Below are 26,529 nucleotides of genomic sequence, written 5' to 3'. Positions count from 1 at the left end.
AGACTTGTGTGTAGCCTGGGCTGCCCTGTCACTACCACACATCCCAGTTCGTCACTCAAGATGTATTTGTCAGCCAGGACCATTTTGCCAAGTTAGCAATGTATGCACAGACATACATCATCATCTTGATTTACTGTATTTACATCCCTGTAGCTTGTTAGTTCCTGATGTCCTTAATTAGGGGATGCTGGCTGCTGCCTGTTCCACTGATTTAGGCTTGAAAGCACACGAAGATCTCACACCAAAGAACACCCTGATTTACGACACTTTTGATATACTAAACTTTTTGCAACAAGGTGACACCGCAGGCACAGCCAGGGTTAAGGCGCTCAGCAGAGCGGACTCCGCGCCTCACAAGGGGCAGCCCCGCTCCCCGCGCCGCCACAAAATGGCGGCCGCCTCTGAAGGAAGCGGCGGCGGCGGCGGGAGCGAGGGCGGCCCCGCCTGAGGGAAGGGACGCGGGGACGGTCCCGCTTCCCGCCCTCCGCCCCCGTATCGACATCTTCTCCGCCGTCTGCCCCTCCTCCTCCGCCTCCCGCGGTGGTGAGTAGGGGATCCCGGTGCAAGAGGTCGTTCCCGGTCCCTGGGGCGTGCAGCTATGAGGCTGACAAACCTCCCCTCGTTCCCCCCCGCCATTACCCCAGCGGGCGCCTCCGAGTGACGCGTCTCCTTCTCCCCCTTCTCCCTTCCCCCCTTCTCACGTCAGCCCATGTCACGATAGTCGCGGTTCCCCTCGGGGGATCAGGGAGGGAACGAAGGCCGCGGTCGGAGCCAGCGGGTGAAAATGAGCGGGGTGCGGAGGGGGTGGCCGGGGCTTGTCCGCCCCAGGCAGTCCCATGTCCATGGCCGCGCGTCAGAGGATCCCGGCTGGCAGACACTTGGTTTCGCTGTGTTGAGTCATTTTGTTCCTAGGCCGGGAGCAAAGTACCAGCAACATGCTCATAGATCCTGGTTCTCCTCATAGATAGGAATGGCACCCGAGGGCAGCAGGGAAAGGTGACACGTGTCTTCCACAAGGGACACCTGCAGTCACTCTGGACTGGTGGTACGAAAAGTGAAAGGGAAAAATAAATCACACCTTGTTTTATTTTCAGTGATACACGACACTGATTTCCTTCACTGCCAGAAGGACTAGTATCTTGAAACTTCAACCGGGTGCACTTGTGACTGTGACCTCTTTTGTGCAATGCAGCTGTTGGCAAACAAATACACAGTATCTGTTCGGGAGGAACGAAATAATGATTCAGAGTTTCGTGTTTGGGTGGGTTTCTTAATACCCCTCTGCTACTCTTTTTTTTTCTTTGTTTCAGGGTAACCGGCCAAAGAAGTTATGAATATCATCTGTGGTCTAAAGCTGCCGGGCAGGAACTGTGTTTTCTCTCATTTGGCTTCTTTGAGCAAGCAGGGGAAGCGCAATAACCTCTCTAGGTCTTACGTGGGATGGTGCCGAACTAACATCAACAAATTTAGATGCCAAAGGCTGGATTTGAGTGGAAATACTAGAAACTCTTTTTTGACTGGAAACCCTGACTCCCACAGAAACTTCATCGGTAAAGGACTGAGGTGTCTTTTGAATGTCCCAAACACAGGAGTATACAGGAATGCACACCACAGTTCGGGAAGGTTTTGCTTCCAGTCTTCTCAGCTGCCAGGGGAGAAGATCACATCCCTCCAGATCAGTTCCTTAGGGCAACTGCCAAATCACTTTTCTCCTTGGAACTTTCCCATCATCAGGTCTCTTCGCACATCACCATCGTTTCAGGCTGCGCCAGTTCCTCTTTTCTGGATCATTGTTAAGCCAGCTCAGAAATTACTTGCCATCATTCTTGGCAGGTAAAATACTGTTACTTTGCTCTCAGTGCAAGACCCCATCATGCAAAGTGTGAGTTTGTGGAGGATGGCAGGTGTGTTTGTAGTATTGTTTGACTGACAGTTTGCTCAACAAGAAGGGTTTTTTCCATTTTCAGAGGTGTTAGGTGTATCTTTTGCTCTTTTCCGTCTCATTTACATGTGGTAGAGGAAGGTGAACCAACACACTGAGATGGAGTGGAATAGAAGCCAATTACAATGTAACCTTCCATAAGCCTCTGTGTGAGATGAAACTGTAATAGAGGATACAGCAAGGGCAGACACTAACAAATTTCTTTTTAACTGTGTCCTGAGTTAACACTGTTTGTATCTTACAGGAGCATAAGAAATTGGTGGAAGGCACTTCCTCCTAATAAACGGGAACTGTTTAAAGAAAGTGCAAGAAAAAATAAATGGAAGATACTCCTGGGTGTCAGTAGCTTAGGAGTTGTATTTATCATGTTTTATTTTACTCACTTGGAGGAGACACCCATCACAGGGCGTGCTCGACTGCTGGTGTTTGGGAAGGAGCATTTTAGGGAACTGTCACAGATGGAATATGAGATGGTAAGATTTTAAAGAAAAAAAATGAAAATACTCTAGAACTGTTAATGCTTTTTTTTTTTTTTTTTTTTTTGGTGATGAGATAATCCTACTAATGAGATGGGCAAACAAACCTTGTGGTGTCCTTGATAAATCTTGAAGTTCACACTCATAACCCTGCTGAGCCCCCTCCATCTGTTACCTTCTCCTCTTGTCCCCATCCTTTTCAAGAGTTCCCTTTCCATCAGGGGCACGTTAAAGGCCGCGTGACATGCATGTAACAAATGTCTCTGTTACTGTAATTGAACAGAATTTCATAAAAGAAATACAGAAATCTGGTAGGATCTTAGAAGAACAGGTGTATGCTGAGATTTGTCTCAGTTTCTGAGCTGATTTCAACATTTTTTGGCACTTAAGGTCCTCTCTTTAAAGCTGCCACTTTGTAAAGTAGTATCTCTACCTGCATTCTGTTCTTTTTTGTTTATTTGATTAGCTCATTATTTTTTAATTACCTTCTTTTAAACTGCCCATTTAAACTGTCCAGAACTAGTTTCTGTAACTTTGAGTTCTGTGTTTTTGTATTCTTGTTCTAAAGTCAGTGAAACTTGATATATATACCATGTCTAAATCTCACTATAGTCCTTTCTCTCAGAATCGAGTTGAGAACAAAACAAGTACAAGGATATTTTCAAAATACATATTTTGTATAAATTTGCCCACCTTACAAATTACAACAGGAATATTCAGATAGACAAAAATTACCAATTCAGATGGAGATTCAGGAGGGGATAGAAAGGTTCTCTGAATTGTGATGCCAAGCTTAACTGTGTTTAGGAAAATTCCAGACACAGGAGGCTGTAGCACCAAGTTTATATTATGTTATTTTTGATCTATGATCAGTTTACTTTCTTTTCAGTTTATTATTCTTTTACTTGTGGATCTGAAAGCTTGAACTCTAATGTATTGGCTTTGGCTATATGAAAGAAAAATGTAATGAAACTTCGTTTTATCTAAGTTGTGTGAAGCCACTGAATTAGTTTATGAATTAATAATTCACTGTGTGTTTGTTCTGCATGGCAATCAGTGCATTCTTTTTTTTTTTCCAGTGGATGGAGGAATTCAAAAATCAGATGTTGCCTGAGACAGATGCAAGGTACCAGGTTGTGGAAAGAGTTGTTGGGCATTTGTCTGAAAGCAATAAAGACATCCCAGGGGTCTCAGCACTCAAGTGGGTGATCCATGTTGTGGATGAACCAGGTGTAAACGCTTTTGTGCTTCCAGTAAGTTGAACACAATGCAAACATTATTAATAATATTGGAACAGCATTTTATTTATGTGTCTTCCGCTTCATTTTTATTCTCTTTCTGCTTACAGAATGGTCAAGTGTTTGTTTTCACTGGATTGCTCGAGGCAGTTTCTGATATTCATCAGCTGTCATTTATTTTGGGACACGAAATAGCTCATGCTGTGCTGGAACATGCAGTAAGTTTTTAAAGAAAGCTGTCTAATATTCTTAAATTATTCTAATTACTTTAATTGTGATCATACTATATTATAGCAACCAAGTTTGCAATGTGACTCTATCTAATTAATGAAAAATGGAGTTTGAAATGTCTGTAGTCTGCTACAGTAGATCCTTATTATTGGTGTAGTACTTAATAGCTGTCAGAAGGCCTGTACTGGTCCCTGTTAGCACAAAGTCTGAAGTGTTTTTTCACAGCTGCACAGGTGGATTGTGGCCCACTTTTAACAGTCATTTAGAACTTGGTCTGTAGTTGCCTCTCTTACAGCTCAGATTTAAAGAACTGGAGGTCCTCAGCAACTCAGTTTGTTATCCCATACTTGTTAACACCTACAGAAGTGGATATACTTTAAAAATTATCTTAAAACCTGTAGTGTGTTTATTAGAGTTACACACTGGTTTAGAATGTCAAATTCTAGAATGCCTGGAGCCTGGTTCTTGTGGTTTTGGATAAGCAACAGTTCACAGCGTTGTTCCTTGGACTCAGTTGAGCCAAAAAATGCATTTCTCCTAAAAAAAAGAACTTAGCTTGTTTGTGTGGAACTTGTGTCACCATAGAGAGAAGGATTGCATGAATCCACTTGTAAGCGCTCAGATCAATTTGTTGCATGTCAGATAGAGCTCTGGAAAACGGAATAATTTCAATTTATTTCTTCAGGATCTCTCAGATTCTGAAATTAAAGCAATGCAGCAGAAAACAAAAGATGAATATATTATGTCTATTGTCCCCTATTCCCATTAGGGATCCTGTCTCAGTGATATCTGTCTCTTCTCAAAGTAATGTAAAGCACAGTTTTTGAGGTCTCTTTATAGATTTTTCATTCCACTGAGGTGTTTCTTGGCCTTTTTACCGAAGAACTCCCTGCATGTCATCCCCATCTTATCTCCAGCTTTGAATCTCTCAAGTAGGGTGATGGCCAGATGTGTTTGTTCCAGCTGTATTCCGCAGCTGGTGTGGATTCCAGACCAAAAGTACCTTGTATCCAACTGGATTTTTTTATTTGTTCAAGCAGAGAATCTTGTGCTTGCCCTGTTCCTGTGGCTGCATAGAAAAAATAAATCTTTGATTTTTAAAGTGTTTTCAAATTGTCTTGTGTTCTAAAGAAATGTCAGACTGCAAGGAATGAAAATGGGACAATTTCTGTTTGCAGGCAGAGAAAGCCAGCCTGGTGCACTTCCTGGATTTTCTCTCCCTCATCTTTCTCACCATGATTTGGGCCATCTGTCCTCGGGATAGTTTGGCAGTTGTTGGCCAGTGGATTCAGAGCAAGTTGCAGGAGGTAAGACTGATATTTTGTATTATCCTTCCTGACTTCCTTGGAAAGACATTTTTATTGTTAATTTTAGTGACAATTTTGAATCTTTCACTACAGTAAATAGTATGTTCGGGGAAAAAGGCAAGAGGAGAAATAGAAGCAAAAGTTAATATTTGAGTATGTTATTGAAAGAAATTTTTAAAAATCTGATTCTGCTGTAGTTGATATTGATTTTTATTTGTCACCAAGAAGAACTTTAGGTCTCCCTACATGACTGGGTGGAGCTGCACAGGCTCCAGGTACCAGCTGCCAATTAAGGCAGATGATTATCCTTTAGAAATGTAACTTGCCCTTTAAAGTTGTATTTGTTGAAATGCCATGTTTTTATTTTACCTTGTTGTTAAATTGTTCCTAAAGCAAATAAAATATATGGAAGTGTTTAAATGTATTGTTAGTGGTAAGAGTGATTTCCAATATTAAAAATTTGAGAATCTCAGCACTCTTTAAGAGTGTTTAAATCATGCTATAGTAAAGCTTACTGAAATAATCTTTTCAGCCAGCACATATTCCAACAAAGTAAAATTCAGAGGCTCTGTGGTGCCAATTTTCTTCCACAGTCTAATTTTCTCTCTGCCTTTGGACAGTTGCTGATTCATTTATTTTTTATAAAAGTGTGTTTTTTAAAAATAAATTTTGCTTAGATCATAAAACTTGAATCTGAATCTTAAGTGCAAGAGCTCTTTGATTACTTGGACTTGATGTTTTTCCTGAGATTTCCCCGAGTTCCTCAAAGCATGAAATTAAACAGAACCAATCTGTTTTGGTGGTTCCTATGCTAATGAGGAGATATGTGGATGCTGAACATAAATTATCTCTAGAAAGCTGGGATATGTGTACAAGTAGCTAAGAAACCAATACAGTGATGAACACTGGCCAGCATCTTGAAGAGCTGAATTTGGCAAAGAACGAGTGTGAATCAATCCTGAGACTGCTCATAATTCAGACAGCAAGATTCCACTCCCTGTCAGCATCTCCTCTCCTGTCCTAGGCGAACTGCACGGGTATTTTGGAATCATGGACTGGAGTTGTGCTTTGGGTTGCAAATGGAATCTGGGTTTAAGCTCCGAGTCCTGGTGTGCTGTAGAAACAACTCTCATGGGATACTGTACAGCAAAGTCCTGGGTTAAAAGGCTGATCAAACTCATCTCCAGTAATACTGCAGTGATTAATACTTGCAGACCTTTAACCTCAGATGAAAAAGATTCTGAATGGAGAATTTAGTTTCTTTCAGTCACCAGGAGTGCAGTGTCTGTTTGTTTTCTACGTTCAATATTTGCCAATTGTGCTCCCATGAAAGTGAACCTTTCTGCACATTTTCTCAGGATGTTTCTTTTCCTCTTCTTCCATAACTGTATTTTACTTTTTAAAGCCTTAGCATCCGACTCTGTGAAAGGGTTATTTAAGCCACATTGCAGTACTTGCTTCTCTCTCAATATTTGTTTTTCTGTTATATCCTTAGAGGCTTAACTTTTTGACCTACTGACCTACTTTTATTATTGACTCTGAGTAGTTCCCAGCGATTCTTTGGGTTTTGGGTGTGTGAGCTCCAGTTTTGCCTTTTCCCCAAAACCTCATGGGTTTGCTTTCCTTAATAAATTGTTAAGTTTCCTTATGCCATTCATCTGTGCTTGTTCTTTAGTCATGTATTTCTGAACTGAACCAAGTCAGCTTTGTTATACAGCAGCAGTTATTTTATGTGGGAACTAAAGCTGGGAATTATTCTTGGAATAACTCAAAGCATGGCTTTGAGTTTTGCTCATGTCCTGCACTCAAATGTGTACAAATGCAGTACTCCACACTCCTTTTCTCGTCTACCTCACACCATCAAAATTGTATCCACAGACAGCTCTGGTAACTGATTTGAAAACTCAAGTCCCTCTTGTTATGTCCAGTTTCTGAGAAGGATTTTAGGTCAGAGTTTGTGGTTCTTATTTGTCGTTCCAGCACATTCATAGTAGATATTTTAAACCATTTCATTTTTCAGTAGCAGATGAGGAGTACTGTGTGTGAGATGACTCAGGACTCTTTTTTGTGTAACCCGTTTAATTTCCCTGTCTAAAAAGTAATTAATAATTAAACATACAGTTTTCTGGCTAAGTGGGAAACAGTGCTTCAGGAATACACAACAGACCAGCCAGGGGCATCTTTGCTGTTTGGTGAACATAATGTGCACCAGCAGACCTGGATTTTCAAGGTAGTAGAGGTATTTATTCCACTTCAAAGAATGAGTTTACCATCAGAGGATTTTAAAAGTATAATTGCAATATTTAAGGTCTGTATGGAAACCAAGAATTTAGAAAGTGACCTCATGTAAGTACCTACTTATCAACCAGAGTATTTGGCTTTAAAAAAACTTCAGAGGATCAGCTTTGGTTGGCTTCTATTTTTGACCTAGTAAAGAAAAACTATCACTACTGCTTTGGAAAGAAGCAAAAAGTTACAGTTACCTTTCTGTACTCAAGGGGTTGGACCCCTTCTTTGGTGCTCTTCTTTTCAAACTGCTTTGTGTTGTTTGGTTTTTGGTGTTCTTTTTCCCCTGAAATTTGTAAGGATTCCTGGGAAACACTTATGGCAACATTCCATACTGTGTGCTGTTTGCCATACACAACAGATGACACCAGGCTTAAAGGCAGTCAGCAAACAAGTTTAGGGAACCACTGGAATTTTTACCTGCAGTTGCTACAACAAAAATCTCGGTGTCAATAAAAGAGTGAAGTGAAAAAATTCCAGTGTAAAGTTGGTGTTGAGCCTTCAGTTGCTGCAAAATGGGACTGGCTGATGAGAGTGGCCGTGAAAATAAGTGTAATTTGAATTGATTTCCACTAAATACAGGATTGATGATTTACATGGAATGGAATTAAAGATTACATTAAGAAAATTAATACTGATCATGTGCAATGTGAACAAGAGAGATAAAGCCCTTTTCTTATGGGGAGGGTAGAAAGAGAGTTACAATGCTGCAGCTTTGTGCACATTCAAACCCCAAAACAGAGCTCTGATTTGCTTCTTTGCAGTTCATGTTTGACAGACCCTACAGCAGGACACTGGAGGCCGAGGCTGATAAAGTGGGACTTCAGTTTGCAGCCAAGGTAACTGGAATTGGTTGGCTTTATTAGCAATATTTTCAGTTTCTGTTTAAATTGAAGGGAGTTTCACACTTCAGACAGAGGTCAGCTGTGAATTTTTGGAGATCTGTAGATTTATGAAGCAGTGGGAAATAAAACAGTTTTTAGGGAAAGACAAAAGTCCTGCTGCCTAATTGTAAGTAATAAAATGGAAGTCTGTAAAGTTGCACAGTGTATTTTCCATGTAGTTTATTACTATTAGAAGAAAAAACATGTCCACATTTTTTTAACAAGGAGAATGCTAAACAGTGAGCTTCCATAAGCAGGTTTTAATTGTATGTAAAGATTAAAAAATTTAGCCCAAATGCAGCCATAGAAACAGTGGAACTTTGCCAAAGTAAGACAAAAATCTGGCCAGAAGCTACTGAGCATTTTTCTCAGAATTTAATTTTTCAGGTACTTTTTTCTCCCCTCGTGGATATTAATCCTATATTAAATAAACTAAACCAACTCTTTGGTTTTTAATAAAGTGCAATAGAGCAAGGTGTCAGATAACAGTGTGAGCAGCACCATCTAGTGTTAATATTTCATAAGGAAAACTTCCTATTCTTACAAATTATTTATGTTTCTTCAAGGAATATTTTTAAAATTAACTTTGATTTTGAGATTGAAACTGCATTTTTAATTTAAAGGCATTTAGGGGAATAACACAATCTATAAAAAACCTGTAATTGCTGTGTTTGTGCTCAGTGTTTTGTGATACCAAAGATTTAGGGCCATACCAGAAAGAAATAAGCAAAGTGACATCTCAGCATTTCTTTGCTTGTGCAGGTAATCTTTTTTTTAATAATAATTTTAAGAAATAAATTCAAAGAATAAAGCACCACTACTGTATTTCTGGACAGGGCATGAGGGAAGACGTAATTTTCTTACCTTCTGACAACTTGTACTTTTTAATTTTCTTAAATAAAATTCAGTGCAAGAAATCATGTTATTTTTTTTTCTCCTTCACTTAAGTGCAAAAATAAAGGAGTCTGTGAGTGATACACAAAAGCTATTCTGAAAGTTACTGTTCCATGACTTTCTGTGGTTAAATATATGCTTCTTTGGAGAGAGTCAGGAATTCTGCAGAATTACTGTTTTAATTTGTCATGGATTACACAGATCACCCCTGGAAAAGGCATGTAACCACTTACAGAAATGCCTTTGCAGTTCATTTTCAGAGCTATTTAAGGATGAATTATTATCACTTACTATTTCTGACTCTAAACTTCTTCCTGTAAATTTGCCTATATCTGTGGAGATGATTAATTTCTTCTGCTCTACTTTATCTAGCAAATATAACTTAGAATTCACAGCTGAGGGTTTATTTGAAGAACAAGTACATGCTAGAATTTGTGAACCTATTTTTCTCCTGAACTGTCTAATTCAGATATAAGATTTTTTTTAAGATCAGTGGAATTACATAGATATTAAAAGGAACAGATCCAGTGTGTGTCTGCATGAGTTTTTATATTGTATTTAGGTATTTGGAGCAGGTTTTTCCTGTCAAGTATGAGGAGGATCATCTAAACAGCCTTTAGAGGCTTAAAATTTTGTAATTCAGTATCTATTAGAACGTGTATTTATTAGATTAAAAATTCAGTGGTGTCTGTTTTCAGGCCTGTGTGGATGTCAGGGCGAGCAGCGTGTTCTGGCAGCAGATGGAGTTGGCAGAAACCATCCAAGGGCAGCCCAAGATCCCAGAGTGGCTCTCCACACACCCTTCCCATGAGAACAGAGCGGAGCACCTGGACCGCCTGATCCCACAGGTGAGCAGAGCTGCAGGAAGTGCCTTCCCCTCTTAGGAAGGTTTGGTATTGATTCAGGAGCTACTTTGGGAAATTCTCTGCTACAAAATTCTCAACCTTAAAGGTTTTAAATGAGGGAAACTAGGATAGCACAGAAAAATGTAATTATATTCCAGGTTTGCTTTTTTTTTTTTCCCCCTCTGATTTCTGATCAAAGTATAGTCTTTGTTTCGAATGGCCTTCTGCTAGAGGTGTGACAGTGTCAGGATCTCAGCCACTCTTTCCTCTCTTTTTTCCACTTTGGAAGCCAGTTTTTAAGTTGGATCCCTAAACCGTGGTGAGTTCTCTTGCTTTTGTAGCTTGGCCTAGGCTGTCAAACGGAGTGTTCCATCCTGTCCCCTCAGTGCTGTGACACTGAACACACCTCGAGCAGCTGAGCTTCAGAAGGATGTCAGATCCACAGGAGAAGATTTCCTAAGAGCACATTAGGGATCAAATTTTACTCCACTCAAGGAACTTGAGATATTTCACACAATTGCCCATTAATCTGCAGCCTTTTCCCTGTGCTTTCTGTTGGATTTCCTCTCAGAGGAATGCCAAGTGGAAAGCTACTGGGAGATTCTCTTAGTTTGATGTGCTACTTGCTGGTAGCTTAAGAACAGAGAACTTCTGAGGTTTAGTAATCTTAGTTTGTTTACTAATTCTCTAAATATGGGAAGTTTAACTACAGAAAAATAAAATGGATTTTTTTGCCTAGTTTTTTTGTTTTGAATTAGAATGTTAAAGCACCTCAAAATGATACTGTTTTTCAGCAGCTAAACTGTGTTTGAAAATACCCTTTTCTATACCAACTAGTGATTTCTTCTTCCCCTTTTTTTTTCTTTTTAAATTCTCAGTCACTTAAAGTCTTTCTCAGTTCCAAAGTGTCAAGACAGTTGAAGATGTATTGGCAGAGGGAGCAGTAAAATGTTGAGGTGTTTGCTGACTTCAAAGGAGAAAGAAAGGTTTTCACGAATCCTTTGAGGATGAACACAGTAAATATTCTAAATGGTGGCATAAATCAAAGTCAGCATTAGGGGTAGGAGGCTGGAGACTGGCTAGACTGAATATTTTGAATTAATATACACAGAGTCTGTACTTTGCAAAAGCAAGTTGGGATTTTTTAGATGGATTTTTAACACGTTGGAGCAGCTGAATGGAAAATGATACTGGTTGTGGAGCCTTAGTTTTAGGTAGATTGAACATAAAGGATTGTTTACTTTCATATAGTTTCTGACTGGCTTATAAAGAGGTAATGAAATAATTAGTTCTTGTGTTCTACCCCAGGCCCGTCAAATTAGTTAAATAACTGAGCAGTTGTGTACAACTCTTGTTTCTACCTTTTCTGTCATAGTTTAGCAGGTGGAGCAACTTCATCTCTTTACAGATACTCTCACTTCCAAGAGTGAGGGAGGCTGGGAAGTTTTCTTCCAGAAGATAATTGAGGGGGAGATGGGTTTTTTTTGCCTTTTACCTAAAACATTCTTCAGAGTAGGATGAGAAAAAAAGCCTTCCTGTCTTTAACAAGTTGACTAAGTAAGTGAGGTTGACACTACAAATGTGGATAAAGATGAGAGGAAGTGTGTAGAGGTGTTGTTGGAGGCTTCTTGTCTGAGGCATTGCCTCCCTTCATCTGGGAGCTGCTGCCTGGAGGCTGCACCTCAGGCATTTAAAGGGAATCCCAGGGCATTATTGTTGTTCAGCATCAGCACCTTTTTGTTCCATTGTTCACATGCTTAAAGCTTTTTAGAACAGTATGTTTACCACATATTAATAGCCATTAGATATTCAGAGCCCAGGGAGAGAAGCCAGATTTCAAAAAAGGCCTTTTTATCTGTGGTATCTCTCTGTGAAGAAATTGGTACTTCTTAAGACTCAGTGCAATACAATATCTATTATTAGGTCAGCTACTGTAGCTGGGACAAATAGGGACAAGTTTCTGGACCTCTCAGGCCACACTGATCTTTGTCTACAGACTTTTAAGCAAGTTCACAATAAAATATGATCATAAAAAGTGGGAGTTTTTCTTCAGGTAAGGAAATGTCACATCTCAGTGAGGTGACTGAACAGTCCCAGGAAATGTAAATTAAAGCAGGAGCATCACAGGGATTCTCTTTTCATGTAATTAAAAGACAGGGAACAAATCAAATGACTGTTGAAGAACTTGCATCTGGTTTTGTGAGCAAGCTGGAACCTACAGCCAAGCTGAGGAATCAGTAAATAGAGAGCTATGAGCAGTTACAAAGTGGTGCTGTCCTGGAAACAAAATAAAGCAAATGAAAAAGATTTACTGTGGTTTTAAAACAGTTCCCCCTCAGGGAGGGCTTTGGATTTTAAACTAGGAAAACAGAGTATACTCTTGAATAGGAAACTGAAATCTCTTAGAATTCCTGCATGGAAGGTGGTGAGATACTCAATGAAGGCCTGTGCATTTGATTCTCAGAAAAAGAAATCTTAAAATGATTTTCTAATAGTGGGGAGGGTGCTCTGGAGAGAAAAATCATGGAAGTGTAGTGCCAGAGAGAAGCTGTTAGATAACAGCACCCTGAATAAAGCAGAAGGTTATCCACTGAGCCTTTCCTGTGACACAAAATTTCATCTTGATGTGACATTTGATTTTTTTGGCATCGTGTTGTTGGCTCAGAGTCCATTTTTGATTCCCTGTAACTCACTTTTCCCACTCTTGTAGAAATGCCATGGTGAGATCATTTAGAGACTAATACTAAGTTGGGATACATCAACTCCACTGCTTGTCTTGTTTGCTAGGTCAATTAACTTGTCAAAGAAAATTTAATTAATTTACTTTGGCAACACCTGTTCTTGTCAAAGCCACACTGGCTGTTTGTTACTTCTATTATTTTTTTGTGTGTGTAGTTTTTACTTATTGCTCCATCTGCTGCTTTTTGGATATGGAAGATACATTTATTTTGCTTCCTTTTCAAAAATAGGTTGGTATCTTTGCCCTTTGCTTATGATATGGAGATTACTTCAGATAGTTCTAGTACTAGAATATGTTAATTAAGCCCTGTCAATGTGAAAACAAGAGTAAAAACCACTGACTTGCATTTCTGTCCTCCCCATAAAGTTGTTAAATATTTTGTCACAATTTTTCCTTTCTGTGCCAACTGGAGTGAAAGATTGGAAGTATTAGCATTATATATAAGCTGCTTTTCTTCTCTATCAAGTAAAGGCCATCAATTCTTTTAATCATCTTTTTACTGCTATTTCATCAATACTGTTAGGGCTCAAGATGCAGCAGGTAGCCTGCTGTCTGAGACAGTGTGAAGGATTAATGCTGGGAACTGAAAATCCCTTATTTGTGTATTTGTCTCCTGGTAGGCTTTACATGAAAGTGATAGGATGAGGCAGATACCCCTCATTCTTGTGCCTTCCCTGCTCCCAGCACGTTGCAGGAGGTGACTGTGATTGTATCGATAAGAGGAACAGCTTCACCTGTGTTACTTGACAAGCAATAGTTTGGGTGTTTGATCTGGGGTCTCCTGAACCAGCGAGCAGGCAGGGGATCTTTATTCCAAGCAGCAGTGCTGTGCTCCTAAGGTTAACCTGGAAAGAACAGCATTAAAATACTCTCATTTCCCAGGTGAATTTTCATGCTCACTCCAGCTGGTTAACCCTGGCTCACTCTGTCTCCTTTCCTGAGAAAGCTCTTCAGTAAAAACAGTCAATAAAACATGTTCTTATTGTAGTATCAATATGCATGTGCTTCACTGGGAATGCTTTTACCTGCACTCTGAATACCCAGACTGTCAAAACCCAATCTACTTGAGCAACATTAAATTACCAGATTTGAAGTTACCAGTGATTTTGGAAATGCAGACACCTGACCATGCTGGGCTGGTTTATCTTTCAGGAGAAATGATGTTTTAAGCCCCTCAGCCTGTAGTTGGCATCTCAATGATGTAAAAATGTTAACTCTGAAGTGCTGCTTTTTACCTTTGCTGTTGTGACTTCACTATTTTAGGTAAGTGAAGCCATGGAAATAGGCCAGGCACTGTATAGCCAGGAAAACACAAAGATAAAAAATTGCCGAATTAGCTTGAAAGAAGATTAGTTTGTCCTTTCTGGGATGCATCCTAAAGCTTTGCATTTCCACATGCCTTGAATAACACTGCTTGACATTAATGCAGTCTTGCAGCAGCTTATGTTCTAGGAAAGAACAAGAGAAAACTCTTGGTTTGTCATAAATGTCAGTTTAGAAATTAATTGGTCACTGAAGCAGAAGATTGTTCACAGTATAGTTACATTTGGTGACTATGTAGAAGATCATGCTGTAGAGAAACAGCATGTGAAAGTTTTATTCATATTTTTCAAAAGTTAGACAAGAGCAGTATTTCATGCCTAATCCAGACTTGTGTATCCAGTAATCTAAATGTTACATTTCAGCAAGAAATGGCTGGAGAGACTCTTTCCACCTTCCTGGAATGTGTCTTTTTCCAAAACCAGTTGATAAATTTAAAATATATTTGATTCTAGGCATTTACAGCAAACTCTATCAGTTTACTGTAGTAAAGTTAGGGAGAAATATGTTTTGAAACCTCCTTATACAAAGAAATGAGTTAAGAAGCTCTGCTCTTCTATTTTAAAATCTGCTGTAGTCAGAGGTTTCCAGTGTCTCCTGTGAAAGAATAGCAGAGTTTCAAAATGATGGGCAAATACTTATGCATAGCTGTGCTGGAATATTTGATTTGTTACCTCAGCCAAAGCTAGTGTCTATAAAACAGATTAAAAGTTTCTGCTCTGTTTAAAGTGCAATTCTAGGAGTGCCATGAAAACTGTTACTTTCCTCCTCCTCTTTAATCCATCTGGAAGGAATGACTCGACCCACACTTTCTGCTGACAGTCCTGAGTCCTGGCAGGATGCACCTGGATACAGCTCAGGCCAGGTCTGGCCATTGCTTTTCAAGAATCCATGGTTAGGAAGTGAAGTGGAATAAAATGTACATTTGAACTTGTTTTCCCATGAAAGGATTGAAACCAAAGGAGGATGTAAATCTGCCCATGGTTTTATGCTGGTAGCTGAGGCCAAGATACAGGGCTGTGTGCAAGCACTGCCTCAGTTCATTATGTGCCACACACACCAGGTGTGCCTGTTGTGTGTTCAAAGTTCAGCTTTGCTACAATGAACACCAACTTCAGGATCCTTTAAACCAGCTGACTTTTTACAGGTTGATACCAATTTCTCCACAGTGCCTTCGAGACATGAGATTCATCCTTTGTCACACCTTCGTTCCCCACAGCACAGGGGAATGATCAGGGGGGAATGTGCCTGAGCTAATGAATTTTGTCTCTCTGGGGAATTCTTTGGCTCCCTCGTGCCTCTGCTTTCTTATCTGTAAAATGGAAGCAATGGCACTTACTCAGTGAGCCTAAAGTTTGGTCTCTTAGTACTAATCTTTTTATTCAGATAAACTTTTACATTCCAGAGACATTATTTTCTCCTAATCCTTGGAAGCTGTGTATCCAAATGGTTCTTGGAGATGAGATCACTTTGTGTAACTGGACCTTAACTATACTGATGAATCGTCTCTGTGCCAAACCCTTAAATATCCATTATGTTATTAGAGATTTTTCCATACTTTTTTGACTCAAACATCTATATGTAGATACATCAATAATAGAACATACCTGATGAGGTAAATAATTCAGAGACCTTTTTTTTTCCTGATGCAGTCATTTTCATTTACATGGGAATATAAATATAAAATTTTTAAGCTGAGAAGCAATAATAGCTGTGGGCTAGATACACCCTCACTTAATTAGGTGGATTTCCTGCTGGGATTTTTGTTCTTTCTGAGGCACTTTAGAATATGGATTGATTCAACATTTTTCTTCAAAGTAACCTGAAAGGGTTACACAAAGTTCAATTTACCTGTGACTGTAAATTAAAAGGTAAAAGGTACTGATGTGCACAAGTATCACACAAAACTGTTGGAGAGCTATTTATGCTATGCCTTTTAGAGTATCCATCCTTGGAGACACTGTGAGAAAATAATTTCATTCTTCATTCTTCATTTCCCCATTGTTTTACCACATTACTACATTTCTTCACAGGAGTTCTTGGTTTCTGTTGCAAAGTTGTTCAGTAACAACTCAGGCACAGCATTACACTCACTGAGCTTTATGTGCAAATGCAAACCTTGGGGAAAGCCAAGTCACTGACTGAAACCTTTCTTGTTTTTCCTGTTTAAATGAGCTTGATTTGTTTTCCTATGTGTTCACAGGCTCTTAAAATAAGAGAGAGCTGCAATTGCCCATCCCTTTCTGGACCAGATCCTCGCCTTATTTTCAGACTTAACATGCAACATCTCCTGGAATCGTCTAAAGATCGAGAAACCCCCAATTCTACAAAGCAAGATCCCTCAAAACCCAAACCAGACTTTGCTCACACTCAAAAAGTGGAAGATATGCCAGTAACTTTTGCAGTTAAACCTACAAACTAATGACAATGACTTTCCCCTTTTATGGAACTGGTGGTCCCTGAAGGTCTGTCTTATAACATAAATTTGTCTTTGAACCATAAAGGAGATGTAGCCACTTGGATTCTCCATTCCTTTTATGTGATCCCTCGCTCAAAGCAATAAGGAGCCATGCCCACACAAGAAGAGCAGTGTGTTGGAGCAGAAAGTTTCTTATTCATTAAGAGTTACTAAAATAAATCACTTCTCAGGGGAAAGATTATCTCATCCAATCCAGTGACACAGTGTAATTTTCAGCTTTATCAGGCTCACCTTGATCAGAGGACAGATGAGCCAGAAGTGTCCCTAAAGCAGAGGGAAAAGTACAATTTTCATCACTTAAGTTGCCTGGTTTATCTTGCCATAATTTGGGTTAGATCTACTCAGCTTCATCTGAGAAATAATGAGGAGAGCTCACTGCCTGCTCCACATACAGGCTGTTTAACAATATTAAGCTGAGAAGTGATAATAGCTGTGGGCTAGATACACCCCCACTTAATTAGGTGGATTTCCTGCTGGGATTTTTCTTCTTTCTGAGACATTTTGGAATGTGAATTGATTCAACATTTTTCTTCAAAGTAACCTGAAAGGGTTGCACAAAGTTCAGTTTAAAAAAAAAAAAAAGAAAAAGGAAGTTAAATAATTTTTAGGGGAATCTTTCTTTTGAAAGAAGCACCAAAATAATCACAGTTTGTAGCACTAGGATGCTTTGCAAGGATGGCTGTTGTCATATTTTAAATGATCAGCGTGCCTCACCAAAGAGCAGTTTTGTTGCAGCAACATTTGATTTGGATGTATCCATTTGGATAGAAATGATTGCTGATGTAGAACATATTATGTAGTAGACAAATATAAGATTTTTTGGCTGCACAGCTTTTGCAGCTGTACACTGTTAAAGGTGACTTCTCTTCAGGAAACTGGCATGTAATGCTGAGCATCCCTCCTTCCCCAGTCCCCCTGAAGCCACACTTTTTATGCCCTGGAGACCAACATGCACAGTAGAGGTAAAGCTCTGCCTTTCAGGATGGGCCACTGTAACCCAGTGTGGTCCTCTCTGTTTGCACAGGTTTGACTTGTCCTTGCTTTGCAGTTGGTGAAAATATTGAAATGTCCATCTTGAAGGAAGGTGGCAGTGAATGAAAATTAAAAAGGGAAATCCTGTTCCTCCAGTTCTTAAGATGTATTACTTACTTGGGTCAAAACAAAAACCTCATTCATATATGGTAGGGTCTTACATGAAGGAAACATTAGAAATATTCTCCACTCTATCCTATTTTGAAACATTCTTTTTCTATATGGAGAAGGGAAGAGTTTATCATATTTCTTCAATTAAATCAGAATGCAAGCTTTTAAAAAGGAAAAAAACCACCAAACCCTGTTCAGTGCTATCAGCGAACATAGTTGGGAGAACAGATTGTGAAACAAGTAATTCTTTCTCTGACTTCAGTCAATGGAGCTGGGTCCTCTGAGAAACACCAGCAACTCCCTTATCTCTATTCAGAGGTAAGCTGATGTCTCTGTAATGTTGATGATTCTGGGACTGATTACATAGGTTTAGATTGGCTGCATATTGCTTACAAGCTGGTTTTAAATCTCTGCTCAGCACTGCTGGCAGGAGGCAGAAGGTCCAGCCTGACCATTATTCATCCATCCATTTTTATTCTTCGTGACAGGACTTTTTGTAGCAGACGTTCAGTGATGTGTTGCAGCATTTGGACATTGTCACCTGAAGGTAAACAGAAAAATACACCATTTAGATTTCCCTGTGGACCTCTGAGTTTATCCTGCAGCACCAAAACCCCAACGCTGCTGCCTCTCTCTCGCTCCCATGTCAGAGCTTGTTTTGTTATCCAGGGCTGCTGCTTGACATGCAGCTGGATGCTTGTGTCTGTTAGGAGTGAGGAGAACATACTAGAGTTTTACAGCAATCAAGATGAAGTATGAAACTACACAAATTTCATATTTCTGCTCTCTGCTGTAAGTGACTGAAGTACAGCAGTGGAATGCTTGAGATGCAGAGAGAGATCTTAAAAAAAAATGGAAGTAGATAGTCTTGTAACCATGATCGTGGTGATGTGAGAGCAAAAGTTCCAAGGGAAGGGTAATTGCTTATACCAGGCTGACAAAGGGATTATGTATTTTTCAAATTAGAGTGATCTAATACCACTAATTACAGTGGTATTTCTATCCTTACAAACACACACACGAGTTAGGCCTCTAAACTAGAACACTCTAGTTTTAAATACAGTTTAAATGGTTTTTAATGTATAATTTTAAATTCAATAGGAGATGTTGAAAATTTCAAGTTTTACTTTACATTCTGAATTTTCCTTAATACTTTTATCAAGTGCTTTTGAAGGGATTTATTCTTCCTGCTTTTTTGTGTCCAACACAGAAAATGCCTTAAATTCATCTGCCTCTTGGAGGGCACTTTTATTTACAATTCTTACTGAATATTTTATTGCATCTGCCTGTATTGCTAAATTATTTTCTTTCTTGAACAGAAGATTTATGAAAATATTGCTTTCCAAAGGTTTGGGAAGTCATAGTAGAAATTACACTTTTAAATAATAATTTAAAGTTGTGCGTGCATATATATAATTCTGTAATATCTTAATATATAAACTATAATCTATTATCAGATTATTAATCATAATAATTATACTTTCAAAATATATCCCTTAGGAAAATGCTATGGTTGCAGGCTTCTGATGATCTGTAGAAACTTTTCATTATAGTTACATAACTTAGGATGTCACAGGACAAGTAGATCTAGAAGTGCTGTTGAAGGGGCTCAGCACTTGAAAATCACCTGTCATAGAAGAGGGAGAATAGTGGCTAAAGTGAAAGAAGGTAAGAAAGACCAGGAAAAATGCATCTGCATTTCCACCTGCAGTACTTGGTGCTGTACTTTCCAGCTTGCTGCTGAAAGAGTAAATATATAGTACAAATTCCACTCAGGCTCTTCATGTATTTGCTGTAGTGGAGTGTTGAGAGGTTTTTGTAAGCAGGGAATGTGCATTCAAGGCAGGCCTGCAATAAAAATGGCTCCTTATAACTTCTGGTTTGTCATGTTTACTCTTTTTTCTTTTTCTTTTTTTGTTTTATTTATTTATTTATTTATTTATTTATTTTAAAAAAACCTTGAAATACCTGAGTTGCCAGGAAAGCAGAGCAAACAGCTGTTAGAATGCTCTTTGTTCTTGAATTCTGTTTGTAGTCACTAAGAGAAAACAATCCTGCAAGCTTGATGCTTTTTTCATATATTATGTAGGCTGCCACAGCTTTTCTTTCAGTCTGGTGTTTGTATCTCAATACCTCTGGTTGAAAAACTATTCTCAATGTATTAGTCTGTGTAAGCTGTTTTACAGCCATCCACCTTCTCTCTGCTGAAAGTCCTTGTTGTTTTCCAGATCTTGGGAGTGTTTGACGGGGGAGCAGGATGATCACAAAGCGTGGTTGGTGGTAGAGGCGGCAGCAGGAGACTCTCCTGTCAATCTGTATTGCAGAGTGGGGGTTAAACACCTGCAGGAAGGACTGATATTAACAACTTGCATTCCCAGATTACTTGAAGCACCTCAAAAATAGTATTTTTTCCATAATATCTCCAGAGGTGATCCCTGTAACAGTTCTGTTGGGGATACTGAGGCTCAGTGAGATTTTAGTTTTAGCAGAGCTCAGCATAAGTCAGTGAAAAAAACCTTATGAAAGAACTGTTCCTTAGCTTAGTTACTCTGTAATGTGTGTGTGTGTCTAAGAGTCCTCACAGCAAATTGAACTGATGGGCTGTCAGTGATTGCAACAATTTGTCTCCATTCTATGTGTATCTGCAGAGGTTGGATGTACCTAAGATACAGTGTTTTGTTCTTGTTGTGGTTATTTCTTAACTACCTTCTCTTATGTCCAAACCCGTTGTTGTTTGCTCACTGCCCACCATCACTAAGGAGCTGATGCCTAAATCTGTTGACGTGGTGGTTATTTAATCTCTAAAAAAAAGTTTAGTGGTTATTTAATATCTAAGAAAATTTAGTCTCGAATTCATGGTTCCATTGCAAACCCAGGGTTTGCTGGGTATTTATTGTCTCATCAGCTAAAGAGAAAGCCAGTAAAAGTTGGCTGCAGTTCTTCCTTCCCTGTCCCCCAGCCCCACCTTTTCCTTGTGCTACAGGCTGAGAGCAGCAAGGGCTGCTGAGAGAGGGATCAGGATGGGCTCTGAACTGAGCTGAGGACGAGACAGGGTGGAATGTTGAGCCTGTGATAACTTTATTGCTGGGGTTGACAATTGTTGGCAGGTCTGTAAAGAGAACTGACTGAGTGTATCTGGTGTCGCTGCTGCTGCCTACACATATTGCAGCCATCCAGTAAATGTGCTGTTTGATCTCCTGGAGCCTGGGGCTGTGTGCCAAACACAGGCCTAGCAGATATTCCTGGCTCTGCTGTTCTGGCTGTGCTGGTTCAAGGCTCCTGGTACGAGCCGGGGGCTCTTGCCCTGATTTATGAACGGATGCAGAGAATTGTTATCTCCAGCACATAAATTCATTATAACTATTAAACTGAGGTGAAATTGAACCTGTTGACCTGGAAGTGAATGGCTCCATAACATTTCATTAATCCTTTGAGATGTTTAATTCCTGCTAATTTGATATTTCAGATACGATCTCCTCCACAGATATAATGGCTTAATTAGTATACATTACATGATGTCTCATCACACTGCAGCGTGTACAGTATTTATCCACTAAAAAGTAATTCAGTAGAACTCAATTATAATACATTGACTAGAGCATAAAAGTTGAAAAAGATATGTGCAGTAGTTATTATATTTTAAGCATAAGCATTTTTCAAGCAGACTTCTGTTTGTTATCGATCACCTTCTAAAAATGATGTTCCTAAAACTTTTGTTACAGCTTACTATGATATTTCCATTTAAAATGGGATTCTGACAATATTGGATTAATTAACAACCATGACCAACATTTGGTGGGACAACAGTTGACAGAAATCTGATGTGTAACCTAATCACCTGTATAATATCCTTAATACAGTCTTTTATACTGTTGTAGACCAGCAAAACAGAAGAGAAAATGGAGTCTGAAGAACAACTTTCTATTTTCTGTGGTTGTCTTCTGTATCTTAATTTCATACAACCACTGTTGTCTGACGGCACTTTTCGGTGATAACTGCCAAAGAAATTGATTTTGTAGCATTCAGCTTACCAATCATTTTACTAAAGTCACCTTTTCAGAGCACACAGCCCCACATGTCAGTTCAGAACAGTGGTTCCAGTTGGGACTGCAGGGAACAGGCAAAGAGAAAGGTAATAGTTCCCTGGGATCTGGTCATTTTGCTGCTGCCTTCCTGTGGGAAGTCAGTGGAGGCACAGATGTGAAGAAACTCTGATAGCTCATCAGTCCCTTTAGCAAGTGGAAATAAAAATTTTGCTTGTGGCATGTTCTGTAGGATCTGACCTGTGAACTTTTTCCTGCTTTCAGTCCCATGTAGGTTTTCATGGGAAAAATTACTGTTAGAACTGTACTGGGACGTTTTGTGGACAGCCTTGTGGCCATTCAGTCTGTTGTGTGTAGTGGCAGGTACAAAGACTTTTTCAAAGTGAGTTCCATCAAAATAGTACAGCCTGTTCTCCCATGATGTCATGGCTACTGCTCTCCAGTTTTTCTTAGGTTCTTATCATGCCCTTCCTACACAATCCAATGCAGAAAATTCACCAGGTGCCACAGAAGCTGGGTGAGCAAACCAACATTTCAGCTTCAAGTCAGTGAGAAAAAAGGGTATGACATGACCCATGCATAAGCAACAGAAACTACTGAAGACTTGATAAGAGGGAGCTCTGAAGTTCTTGTGCCAGTTTCCTTGCAGGTTCTTCACAGCCTCAAATACCACTTTTGATCTTCTCAAATGGTGGCTGAGATGAACCCAAGAGGTCACAACAGATGCAAAAATCTGCTGGAAAAGTGGTACTTCTTAACTCCTTTGCCACCTCTTTTCTAGAAATACATTTGGGTATTTAACCCAGTTGTCAAAATATTTCCACCGAGATGTTAAAGAATGCTTTTTCATTTGAGTATTGAAGTTGGTTTTGTTTTGTTTTGTCAGGTCAGTGTGTACAGAATAGTACCCAAATTTAGGTGACTGCTGCCCCAACCCAGCTTTTTCCCCTCTGATGACCCTGCAATCTAAGACTTAAGTTATTTAAATTTATCTCTTTTTCCCTTCTATCAACATTGACCTATATTGTATATTTCGATGCTGGCGAATCAGAGCTCCCTACTCCTTCCTGGGATATGTTGTCAGATTTATTCCATGCGTATCTGGAATAAGTAATGAAGGAGTAAATGCTGCGGGAATAACGCAGTGCGTCTTTTCAGTCACCAGGTGGCAGCTGGGCTGCCCGAGCCGGGCCTCAAACCCATGGATTCCACACCTGCCTTTTCAGCCCGGATTCAGTAAATTATCCAGGCTGTTTTCCCTCTCCGTGTTAACGGCAGTGACTCTTCCCTGGAGTAAACTCGAAACATCATCCCTGTGAGCCAGTGAATCTCTTGTGGTTCAGCTGAAGGCTTTCAGTTCTTTATACAGGTATCAGACAGCAGCCTTCTGTGAAGTTGTCTGACAAGCCTTACTTTCCTTTAGCAGAAACGATCAGAAAGGAGTGACTGAGTGAAAAACTGTACATGCAAAAATTAACTCTGTACCCTTGGATTTACACTTGCAGTAGCCAGTTTTGAGCCTCTGTTGCAAGTCTCGTCTGCTTTCCTCCAACTGCAGTGTGACAAATGAAGACAGAACATTTTATTTTGGTGCTGATAACATCCTTCTCTCTGTCTAATGATTAAAGCAGGAGCTGTGCTCTGAGGAGATAAGGGATGTATTTCCACCGGTGTTTCTGATGTCTTGGGCCTGTTTTTTTTTCTTCCTCCACAACCTCTCAGCCAGAGTGAGACTTCTGCATGAGGGATAGTGACCCAGGAGCTGAGGTGACCACAGTACTGCCTGGTCAAATTCCAGGAGACAGATCTGGTTCAGAGCAGGAGGCCCAACCAGCTTGTCGGGATCAGCAGGGCCAGGGCTCCAGCAAAGCTCAGCAAGGCCTGGGGCTGAGCTGGTGGGTACCTGTGCAGAGGCCCTGCCAATGCTGGCCAGAGCATCAAGGCCTGCTGGTGAATTTGGGCACTGTGACAACCATCCTGGGATGGGAGAGCCTGTTCCAGTGTATAATGTGAGAGTGGACTAAAGGTGGAGTTCCAAGCTAAGGAATGGAGACTCCAGATTTCAATTCCCTGTGCCATCTTGCAATGGGCACATAGATTTTTAGTGTGGAAATTTCTCTTCTGTAAAACAGATGTGAGAGAATAAGTTCAAGGATGTATCAGGATGGAGATGTGTCTGAGGTGAGGGGAAAAAGAACTTATTAGGATAGGCTGTTCTTATTCTCTTCTCTAGAGTTCCATTTTTAGAATAATGAAGAGGGGAAGAGATCAGCCAGCCCTACTTGTTCAGGAGGGAGTGAAATGAGACAACTCTGACTTGGTTTTGTGATCTCAGTGCTTGGCGTTCTCTCTCTCCCCCCATTCCATGTGAGGTATTTCATGAATTAAAAGGTGAAGGGCAGTAATTGAGGTTGGTATTTGGAGGAGCTGAACACGTGTCTGTTGGATTTCAGTGACTGTCAGGTATATGAATAGCGAATTCTGAGCCTGGAGAAGGTTTCTATGTCTTCCTTAAGCACTTTAACAAAATGGCAGATGATCCTCAAAGTGCTGAGAACCTCAACTGACTCTGTGTCTGGTGGGGTTTTGCTCCCTCCTTTGCAATATCCTCAACTGTGTCACCTTCTCCTCACTGTGATCATACAGATGGGGCTGCACTGGTCTGTATGTTACCTTTTTTTCATCCCAGAAGCTACAAGGAAACATAACCCTTGAGAAGCAAAGGGTCTAATTTTCACTGTCTCAATGAGGCCTCTCTTCTGTTCACTTTGAAACCCCTGGCAAAAGTCCCAGGAGTTAGGTCTGGATTTCTCCCTCCTTAAAACAATATTCTGCCTTTTGTGCTTTATCCTCTGCATGTCAGAATCAGCTGATTATGAGCTCCTGCACAGATGACATTTTATCTGCAGTCAGCAGGAAGGAGGCATGAATTAGGGCTTAGGAAAAAAAATGTTCAATAATTAGCCATAGAGGAAGAAAAACATCCAAAAAAAGTACACAGAAGAAATTGACTTATTTCATTTGACTGGGCTGGAAAGTTCAGCTGTAATGATAGTGGTTAAATTAATTATGTTGATTTGGTAGCAAGGAAGCTAGCTGGTCCCCAAATGATGTGTATTATTTTTGAACCTAGATGAAGTAACTGCACAGTGCTGCTGATGTGTGTCAGGATCACAGATGTCAGGTATTCCTCACGTGCGCACTCATTTAGGATGTGATGCAGGATGGCACAATTTGGTCACCTTTAAGCCAGAACGTGGATAAGTCTGGGGAAGGCTTTAGTGTTTTCTCTGATGCCTTTATTAGTGTGAATAGTGATGGACACAGTTTTGGATGGTGTAGGGGGTTGTGACCTCTGGCACATTCCTGTATTCCAGCTGAAGTGTGTCCTGGGGCTGTACTGAGGCTGCTACCCTGTGTTCAGTAGTGACTGCTGGTGGTGCTGCTGGTTCTGCATCCTTTCCTACTCCCACACCTCTTACAGCTCCTTTCTGCCTTGGCTGCAGCTTCAGTGACTGCAGGTGTTTGTGGGCATAGCTAACACAACATATATCACACATGTCCCTGTGTGAAATCAGAGAACTTCTCATGGCTGTCTCAAGGTGTAGAATTTAAATATGCCCCAGTTTCAGTTCCTTGTGGCTATTTGGTCTCTTTTGTCAAACTACTTTTAATGGTAACTTATTTCTGACATGCTGACCTCTCTTATTTTTGTTGTCAGCATTGCAGGACTGAGGATCCACAGAAGTGACTTCCATGTGGCTGTGGAAGCCACTGAGACCTATGGACTTCTTAATTTTCTCTGAGAGCAGGTCCCAATCTATCAGGCTGTCCCTGGAGAAACCTCCATGTCTTAGCTTTGGCTTTTGGGTTTTATCATTTTGATGTTCCATAGTGCCTGTGGGACATTCATGTCAAGAGCCATCACATCGTGGAGGATGTTTCTTAGTGGCTATCGTGGGCTGATCCCTCCAGGACTTGAAGAAGGAGAACCTTGAATTTGGTGGGGATAAAAAGGGCAGCAAATAAAACGAGCACACCATTAGCAGAGGGAAATGTTCAGAAGGTTCTCATGTGCTGATATCTGAGACACAGATCAGTTTCCTCAGCAATAACAGATTTGGGGGTTTTATGCTTTTTCTTCTGTTGCCATTGATGTGGGGTCAGGCCTGGCTGTGAAGGGGTGTGGGTACTGATGGTCAGAGGGGTCACACTGAGGTGCCATAATGGAAAAAACCATAGTTATTTTAAATGAAAAAAACCCTCTAAACATTTATAGCAGTTTTGCTTCATTTTAGTCCACTAATAACACATTTTTGCCACGTACAGCGTTGCCTCTATACAGACCCTTTGCTATAATGATTTACAAGTTTTCATGTCTAAAAAAAAAAATGTTCCTTGCAGTCATTTAGACTTGGTGTCATTTTTATAGACAGTGCACACAATTTCCCTTCCTGGAACAAAACACACATGTGCAATCCTGTCCAATCCACAGCTCTTCCTCTCTACACTACACAGAGCTGCTTTGTGATCTCTGTCTTCCTCTAAGGCTTTCCCACCTAACCTTTTTTCTTATTCCCTGCTTTTCTACGTTAAACTTGGTTGCTTGTGAAAGATGCAGGGATAAATCCAGATAGCTTCCTGCCTCTGTTTCCAAATAATAAGAAAAGCTTTGACAGCTGAGAGCCCAAGTGAGCTGAA

At 40.1% G+C, this 26,529-nt stretch overlaps 1 protein-coding gene across 4 annotated transcripts in view; it reads left to right on the top strand.

Moving 5' to 3' along the window:
* The first annotated feature begins 381 nt into the window (after nt 1–381).
* OMA1 (OMA1 zinc metallopeptidase) overlaps nt 382–26,529 on the top strand; it is a 99,870-nt gene continuing 73,722 nt past the window's right edge. Inside the window, exons 1-9 of one of the 4 annotated variants that reach the window (XM_050307509.1) lie at nt 383–543; nt 1,311–1,833; nt 2,187–2,415; nt 3,498–3,671; nt 3,767–3,874; nt 5,066–5,194; nt 8,245–8,319; nt 9,957–10,106; nt 16,367–19,658. In XM_050307509.1, the coding sequence (XP_050163466.1) occupies nt 1,331–1,833; nt 2,187–2,415; nt 3,498–3,671; nt 3,767–3,874; nt 5,066–5,194; nt 8,245–8,319; nt 9,957–10,106; nt 16,367–16,585 (1,587 nt within the window). In that variant the 5' untranslated portion in view covers nt 383–543; nt 1,311–1,330 and the 3' untranslated portion in view covers nt 16,586–19,658. Of the gene's footprint in view, nt 544–677; nt 779–848; nt 997–1,310; nt 1,834–2,186; nt 2,416–3,497; nt 3,672–3,766; nt 3,875–5,065; nt 5,195–8,244; nt 8,320–9,956; nt 10,107–16,366; nt 19,659–26,529 lie in introns of those variants that run through there. The other 3 variants (XM_050307510.1, XM_050307511.1, XM_050307512.1) reach the window with 3 other exon arrangements.

The sequence above is a fragment of the Myiozetetes cayanensis genome, unplaced genomic scaffold, assembly GCF_022539395.1.
Source record: "Myiozetetes cayanensis isolate MyiCay16 unplaced genomic scaffold, myiCay2020 scf12, whole genome shotgun sequence".
In the NCBI taxonomy this organism is placed as follows: Eukaryota; Metazoa; Chordata; class Aves; order Passeriformes; family Tyrannidae; genus Myiozetetes; species Myiozetetes cayanensis.
Note: the sequence above shows the minus strand (reverse complement) of the source record. Positions and strands in the feature narration are given on the sequence as shown.